The 8664-nt window shown below is 43.9% G+C and overlaps 2 protein-coding genes and 1 pseudogene across 2 annotated transcripts; all 3 read left to right on the top strand.

Moving 5' to 3' along the window:
• Positions 1 to 1957: 1957 nt before the first annotated feature.
• LOC148076175 (dynein axonemal assembly factor 19 pseudogene) lies at positions 1958 to 2826 on the top strand (annotated as a pseudogene).
• Positions 2827 to 2915: 89 nt separating this feature from the next.
• Positions 2916 to 5583, top strand: LOC148076174 (homeodomain-interacting protein kinase 1-like). Its single transcript, XM_087793923.1, has one exon. It carries the CDS (start codon positions 2958 to 2960, stop codon positions 4491 to 4493), a length of 1536 nt encoding a protein of 511 aa, XP_087650049.1. The 5' UTR covers positions 2916 to 2957; the 3' UTR covers positions 4494 to 5583.
• Positions 5584 to 6864: 1281 nt separating this feature from the next.
• On the top strand, positions 6865 to 8211 carry LOC148076173 (homeodomain-interacting protein kinase 1-like). The gene has a single exon (XM_087793393.1). The coding sequence runs from the start codon at positions 6871 to 6873 to the stop codon at positions 8080 to 8082; it is 1212 nt and encodes a 403-aa protein (XP_087649519.1). The 5' UTR covers positions 6865 to 6870; the 3' UTR covers positions 8083 to 8211.
• Positions 8212 to 8664: the final 453 nt, after the last annotated feature.

Raw genomic sequence — 8664 nt, 5'->3', positions numbered from 1 at the left:
GAGCACCCCTGAGCACCCTGAGCACCCTGAGCACCCTGAGCACCCTGAGCACCCTGAGCACCCTGAGCACCCTGAGCATCCTGAGCACCCCTGAGCACCCTGAGCACCCTGAGCACCCCTGAGCACCCCTGAGCACCCTGAGCACCCTGAGCACCCTGAGCACCCCTGAGCACCCCTGAGCACCCTGAGCACCCCTGAGCACCCTGAGCACCCTGAGCACCCTGAGCACCCTGAGCACCCTGAGCACCCTGAGCTCCATGAGACGGTCCTGCGTCCAGAGCTGACCCCCGCGGCGTCATTGTCCAGCTGTCACGCTTCAGATGAAGCCGTCAGCAGGACGATGACTTTCTTCTGACAGCCGCTCCGCCTCCTCTCTTCAGAGCTTCAACAAATAAATATGTTGCGTCTCAAAGCTGCCGAAGCAGACGCTGGACGAGGGTCAGGACCCTCCCGTCCCCTCCTAACCTGTTCCCAGCTCCTCGCCCGGGCATCCATTCACGAGACCCGAGCGAAGGCCTCGGGGGCCGTGGATCTCACACACTGCTGCCCGGGAGCTCCGGGTCCCCCCTCTTCTCCTGACAGCCGTCACTCTCCCCCCTTTATCTCGGCTCCTTCCCTCCGTGGAGACGTCTTCTCATCATCTCTCAGCCAGAAAGTCTCCAGCTGAGAGAAACAGCCGTAAACAAAGCAGCCAAACTTTCTCGTCTGCTGCTCAAACATGTGACACCGACTGCTCCACGACAACCTGCTTCCTAATGATGAAGTCATCACTCAGGATTTCAAAGAGTTTCCACATCGCCAGCGTTTTGAGGAACTTTCTCACGTATGCTAATGACACCATTGTTATACACACCAGCTGTCAATTAGGGACCAAAACTTTCTTAAACCAATTAGCCGAGGACTATTAGGACGAGCGAGGAAAAACAAATAACTTGAGTTCGACTTGCTCGCCACCTTCGTTCAGAGACGTGAAAAATACGCGTTGACAGTGAAGACGACGACTGCATGAAAGATGGCAGCTTAGGGGGACATATTGATTGACATGTTCTTTGAACGTCTCATAAGGTCAGGGGTCGCCACAGTCCTGTACGTCCACCGCTCTGGTCTCCCAGACATGTGTTAGTATGATATATATATATATATATCACATATATATATATATATATATCACATATATATATATATATATATCACATATATATATATATGTGATATATATATATATATATATATCACATATATATATATATGTGATATATATATATATATATCACATATATATATATATATGTGATATATATATATATATATATATATATATATATATATATATATATCATATATATATATCACATATATATATATATATATCACATATATATATATATATCACATATATATATATATATGTGATATATATATATATATATATCATATATATATATATATATATATCACATATATATATATCACATATACATATATATATATATATCACATATATATATATATCACATATATATATATATATATCACATATATATATATATATATATATATCACATATATACTCACATGCTGTAAACGACGATATCCAATAGTCTTTCATGACTTTTGAAATAAGGAATTATTTTAAGTTTCTCAACGTTAATCAATTAATGTGTGTCGCACAAAAGTCATTCAATTACATTTTCACACAAAATGAAAAGAGGCACAAGTTACTAACGGAATATAATGCAATTAACACATAAAAGTGAAAGCAATTCTATAAAAGAAAGTTAAAGTAAGTTCTATTACAAGTTGAATTGAAACAGCATTACGACAAGAGAGGATTCTTACGAAAAGCTGAATTAAATCATCAGCTTTAATTCCTGGTCAAAACATTTCAGACAAATATAAGGTAAGGTAAAACTTTATTGATTTATTGATTTATTTATTGATATGTAGGAAGTTGTAGCTTCAATCATTTTTGTCGACATTACTCATGAGTTGTGAGGATTTTGTCATGTGTTCACAATAACAATAACAGCCATACGTACACAGACCAGGCATCAAATACTGGAGAAATCCATTGAAAAACATTCTAAAAGCCCAAAAGACTAAAGTAGTACTTAAAGTCCACCCGGTCACTCTTCTAAGATCCTTTGATCAATAACCTTGACATCATCAATGACGTAAGATAACTCATAAAAGCAAGAGTATCCTTGCTTCAGACTGAAGAGTACATAATCAAGAGTGTTCATGGGACGCCATCAAAAGTGTCTCACACTCGGATTAGAAATGTCAGGATCACCGTCTGACGTCATCGACTTCTCCGCCCTGGAGAAGGAGCTGCAGAACGCCGTGACCTCCGAACAAAAGTACCAGCGAGAGAACGACGCCAAGCTCCGAGCTGTCGGCCAAAGAGTGGCCTCCTATCAGGAGTTCAGAGACCTGGTCCTGGCGAGTCATCTGCGGCCGCTGGAGAAGAAGGATCTAAACGGTCCTCGGAAACAACCCTGGAACCCTCTGATCGCTCAACACAGCGAGCAGGTGACCTCTGACCTGACGATGAGTGATCATTCAACAGCTGACTGACCTGCAGAACAGATCAAACCTCCAGGTTCCTAAGACCAGATCTCTCCGGCCGGAGGCTCAGAGTGGTCAGTGACTTGAGAGCAACGAATGTCTGTTCAGAAGTGAAAAGGAACTAATGGTTCTCTGGACCAGCGTGACCTGGTCAGTCCCGTCTCGTCTTGTTACATCATCGCCTCCCTTTTATCTTCATGATTATATGTTCAAGTTCAGCATTTGAAACAAAGCAACAATAAACTCCTTTCATTAATATTTCTGATGTCATCAATATTACCTGGAACTTATATAAGCGTCAGTGCTGAGACACAATCTGTCCACGTACTTTCTGGTTAACCTCAACTCTCGTTGAAAATGGGATCTAAAAGTATTTCAACATAATTGGAATGGCTCTGCCAGTGTCCAACACCATCTCAACACGCCAGGGAGCGCCCGAGGTGAAGAAGGGGGATGTGTTCCACGTCAAGTCCACGCAGTACAAAGTGCTGGACTTCATTGGAGAGGGCATATTTGGCAGAATCGCTAAATGTATGGATTTGACAACACGAGAAATAGTGGCCATCAAGATCTACAAATCCACATGCAACTTCAAAACCAAGATCAGAGAGTTGATGGTTCTGGATGCCATCAAGAGTCTGGATCCCGAGAAAAAGAACTTGGTGAAGTTTATCAAAAGTTTAACCATTCGGAAAAACTCGTACCTCGTGTTCGAGATGCTGGACCGGAGCTTATCTGCCCTGATGAGAGAACGAAAGAAAAAGCCATTAAAACTCAGCGAGATCCGTCCAATCGCACATCAACTGCTGGTGGCGCTGGACGCCCTCAAAAGCATCGGGATCCTCCACACGGATGTGAAACCAGACAACATCATGCTGGTCAACCACAAGGACCTGCCCTTCAGGATCAAGCTCATCGACTTTGGTAACGGAATTCCGATGTCTAAAGTGGAACTTGGGATGAGAATGCAGCCTCCAGGGTTCAGGGCTCCAGAGGTGACCCTGGGTCTCCCAATAACAGAGGCTGTGGACATGTGGGGTCTCGGCTGCGTCTTGGCATTTCTATACTTCGGCTTCAGTCTGTTTCCTGGATCATGTTACCACAGGATGAAGGTGATTCGTCAGCTGCTCGGTCAGCCCAGCGACGAGCAGCTGGACGCGGCTCTGAACACCAGTTTATACTTCAGCAAACAGAAGTACTACATGCCCAGGTGGAGACTTCTGTTTCCTGAAGAGTATCACAAGCTGACAGATATCGACCCGAAGGTTGGAAGTATGACATTGGACGGGTTCAACAGTCTGGAAGTGGCTGTGAAGCTATTCCATAAAACGGAAGATTTAGTCGAGCAGGAGGACAAGACGGAGTTTCTGGGCCTCCTTAGATGGATGCTCCAGGTAGATAGTGAACGCAGAGTGTCTCCCTCTGAAGCCCTCGCACACCCCTTTGTAACCGTGACACACTTGTCAAAATACAGCGTGCCCTGCTCCTACGTGGAGGAAGCAGTTCACCTGATGTCCATCATTCCAGTGGACGACGCCTGCAGCTCCTCAGATGACCACAGTTCTGTCGAGAGTTCCAGTGGGAGGAACGTCGTCCCAGAAAAACCCATTCCAGCGGGGATAGACAAAAACATCTCGCCCGCCAAGACGTCCCACGGGCGGGAGGATGGCGTGGATCCAGACCAGACGGTGAAGGAGTCGGCGGCGGTCAGCGGCGATGCCGTGATGATCAGCGGCGGATTCTCTCAACACACTTTTGACATACATATCGGAAACGATACTCGACTGAGCAACATCCCAAAGTTGACGGGCACCACGAGGCCGGCAGAAGGTCGGAGTAGAACCGACTCCGACGCTGAAGTCGCGGCGAGAAGGAACTTGAAGGAATTTGAAAGAACAATTTGTCCAAAAGATTCAAATTCTTGAGTTAAGTTTGTTGACTGACATTTAAGTGATCATTCCGGGCCTCTTCGGACGGTCCAAGAAATGTTAACATTTAAGCATAAACCTGCAGGTGGTAGGTCCGTCTACATCTGTGAGCTCTGGGTCGGGCAGTCGTTTTAACTAATCAATGGAAATAAAGGGTAAGACTGACCAAGACTGCCACTGACTTAAATATCAAGTTTAGATGAATTCTTCATGGAAAATCTTTAGTTTCCTTGATTCCAAAATGATAATAAAAGGCTGGAATCTTTGGCCAGAAGGGATTGACCGTGACCTGAACTCAGATTTTCCTCATAAAGGGCAGCAAGTGCAGCTTATGACAGTGGATTTCAGTCTCTGGACACGGATTAGCGCCCCCCCCTGGGTTTTCTTATATACAACTTTATGGAACACAATCAAACACGCATTAATGCCGTTTAGATTTCTCAGTTCCAAAGGGAATACTTGGTTTTGTCTTCCATTAGACACTCAGTTAAACCAGCCTTGACCACTGGATGAACCCAGAGACGCCGTCGTAACAAACACAAGAGCTCAGTGCTTTCATTCCCACTCACCTGTGCAGGTGAATTACACACCGCTTTATTTTGCGGCCATGTTACAGTAGACAAAGAATAGGTATCATGGGTTAAGTTTCCTCTAATACCTGTACTTTTGACTTTGACTTTAACTTTTAAAACAGACTTTTTATTCATTTCTTTCATTGTTTTGTAGCAAAAATGTCTATGTGATGTGTAAATAAGAGGCTTTGCCAGGCAATGAATGTTCAAAATCACTGATTCTGACGTGACTAAGATTTTAAATGTATGTAAATGTCTGTGGTTACATTTCTTTTCACTCTTCAGGCCTGAACTGGTGTCATTACAGTATGTTCTGGTGCTCGACCCACACAATAGATAAAGTTCAGACTCACCGTCAACCGTGTTACACACCTTTACCTTATGAACCAAAGTCACTTCACCACTGTATATACTTGCAACAGGAATTTGGAAACTCATTAAACATATAGGAAAGTAAAAGTATTTGTACAACGTACAGTTTTGCTAAAAGAAACTCTTTCAGACCATAAAGAAAATCATTTAGGCATAAAAAGATATCGCTTGTGGCGTGTTTGTCGAGAATACTGTGGTCGACCAGGTGAGTCGAGGTGGAGCATCTTATACTGAAGGACTTGGATCAGACTTGGATCAGGGTTGCTGAAGAGGAAGTCGGGCGGCGTGGACTCAGAAGAAGGAAGAGCAGCTGGAGAGTGGTGGGTTGTGTGTCGCAGTGACAGCTGAGCAGGTGTGCGTTGTGTGGGTATAGAAACGAGTGTTCTGCCAAATAAACCATCTAACACTTTGATGTGTGGCTGTAATTCACTAGAACAGGCTCAGTCACGTCATAAAACACATAAAAAACACCTCAGATTCCTCAGAGTCTCACCTGCCAGGTTAACAGAGTGCAGACATAAAGGTGAACTTTGAGGAAAAATGGTTTTCTCAATGGATGGGTTTGGTATATTTAGCCGCCACGATACATACATCATAAATCATACATTAAAGATTTTTACTTTCTTTTAACCTACTGGTGATTCACCATTCTGTTCATTCTTGGACAAAATCTCAAACTCTTCTCGGAGGGAGCTCAACTGTTGTTGGATCACAGCATCTCTACCTTAACTAACCAAGACATTGTGTGTCTTTTACAAGTGAGAACCATAGTCTCTGACAGAGGGGATGTAGCTTGTGGGTAAGCAAGTCATTTGTATTTATAAAGCGCTTTTCCAGACCAGGGTCACAAGCGTTTAAACAAACAAAACAATATTGAATAAAATATATACTTTAAAGGTCAAGATAACACCGAGACGAACACAGGAGTTCCAGAAAATCAAGGAAAAGCCTGAACAAATAAAAGTGTCTTAAGATGTTTCCTAGAGTATCTTTGAAAAGATCTAAAACTCAATGAGCTGTTTGGTGTTCATATGAAGAGGGAATTTTGTAATTGCAAACAGAGCTGTTTTTATTGGATTGTTTACTACTGACCCAAAGCGTTGGGACAGATCAGTAGTACACAATCTAATAAAAATCATCCCTCATTATTGATTTGCATTAGAGTTCAGAGGTCGTGATGATTCCTCCACCTGACTTTGTTGAGCTTCTGTAACCTCCAGCTTTTCCTTGAATTAACCATCAAACTCTGACGCACTCGGCGAGTTTTTAATGTGACTGGCAGCGTTGGACTGTGATGTCCCAACATAGAAGAGGAGCAACAAAGACACCATCAATGACATCATGAACCTTAAAGTATATATGCAACAGCGCCGAGGGGTAAAGATCATGGTAATTCACTTCGGGACATTTTCAGCTTCCTTTAATCCTAAATGAACAGACAACCCAGCCACAGCTTCAGTTTGTCTCCAGCTAAATGGCTTAAGAATACTGTGATGTTCTGGTCCAGCAAACACGCCGCCTCTGCAGCGGTACCACCAGCGGAGCTGAAGAAGGGCGACGTACTCCGGGTCAAGTCCTCACAATTCCTTGTGATGGACTTTATTGGAGAAGGAGAATTTGGCAGAGTCGCCAAATGCTTGGATACCAAATCCAAAGATATGGTTGCAATAAAAATCTTCAAGTCCACCAGAGACAGCAAAGACGGGGTCCGAGAGATGTCGATTCTGGATGCCATCAAGAGTCTCGACCCGGAGAAGAAAAACATAGTGAGGTTTATTAGTTTTTTTGGAATCCAGAAGAATTCTTTCCTGGTCTTCGAGATGCTGGACAGAAGCTTGTCCTACTTGTTGAGACAACTGAAGAAAAGACCCCTGGGCCTCAACGAAATCCGCCCCATTACACATCAGCTGCTGGTGGCGCTGGACGCCCTGAAGAGCATCGGCATCCTTCACACCGATGTCAAACCCGACAACATCATGCTCGTCAACCACAAAGACCAACCCTACAGGGTGAAGTTAATAGACTTTGGGAACGGAATCCCGACGTCAAAGGTCCGTACTGGGATGAGCATGCAGCCCGCTAGCTTGCGCGCACCTGAGGTGACGTTGGGTCTCCCGATATCTGAAGCTGTAGACATGTGGGGGCTGGGCTGTGTTCTTGCCTTCCTCTATTTCGGCTTCAACATATTCCCTGGACGATGCAACCACAGGATAAAGGTCATCTGCCAGCTGCTCGGTCAGCCCAGAGACAAGGTCCTGGACGTGGGCCTGAACACCAGCTTGTACTTCAGCAAGAAGGAGAACGGTCCCCTCAAGTGGATGTTTCGCTTCGCCAGCGAATGCTTCCATCTCAGCAAAATCGAGAGGAAGCTTCAGAAGGTCACGCTGGATCGCCCGCTGACCATGGAGCTGGCTGTGCAGCTCTTCTATAAATTCAGAAACACCGTTGAATATAAAGACAGGATGGAGTTCCTGTCGCTCCTCAAACGGATGCTGCAGCCGGAGAGCAAGAGACGAGTGTCTCCATCCAAAGCTCTCGTGCATCCCTTCATCACCATGAGTCACCTGATGAAGCAGAGGAAGACCTGCTCCTACACGGCCGAGGCTGTCCATCTGATGGCCGTCATCCCGAAGGAGAAGTGAACCATCTGAAGGGAAGAACACAAGACGGAGAATCTCCCGGAAGAAGGTGAGGAACGTGAGAACAAGAGTGAAGTGCAAGCAGACGCGTGGAAGGATCTTTGGACGACAGGACAGTGACTCGTGTGAATGGAATCCTCAGAGAGACAATGACGGATGTGAAGACGGCGAATGAGAACGTTTCTGAAAAGATTCAATAAAGATATTTTTCATGTAGCAAAAGCTTTTCACTGTCAGTTTGAATGTAAAAGTCAAACACAATCAAACAACCGTCGTTTGAGTTTGAAGGTTTTGCCATAGAAGTAAAAAATGTTATTGAAATTCTATATTTCAAGCATTTAATTATTTGTTTGATTCATTTGATGATGAATTTATTGAAACTTTGATGAATGATTGAAGGTTGACATTCTTATTCCAAAATACATTTTCTGAATTCAATATTTTTTCATTTGTGTAAATTCAATATTTTCTGGAGGCCTGAACCCGGATAAGAAAAAAAAGAAGACGAGACGAGACTCTTACGTTGAAGTTAATTTGTATTATTTATTTTTTTAATTAAATAGAGACCAATTCAACCTTTAAGTT

The sequence above is a fragment of the Callionymus lyra genome, chromosome 6, assembly GCF_982586985.1.
Source record: "Callionymus lyra chromosome 6, fCalLyr1.hap1.1, whole genome shotgun sequence".
NCBI classification, from domain to species: domain Eukaryota; kingdom Metazoa; phylum Chordata; class Actinopteri; order Syngnathiformes; family Callionymidae; genus Callionymus; species Callionymus lyra.
Note: the sequence above shows the minus strand (reverse complement) of the source record. Positions and strands in the feature narration are given on the sequence as shown.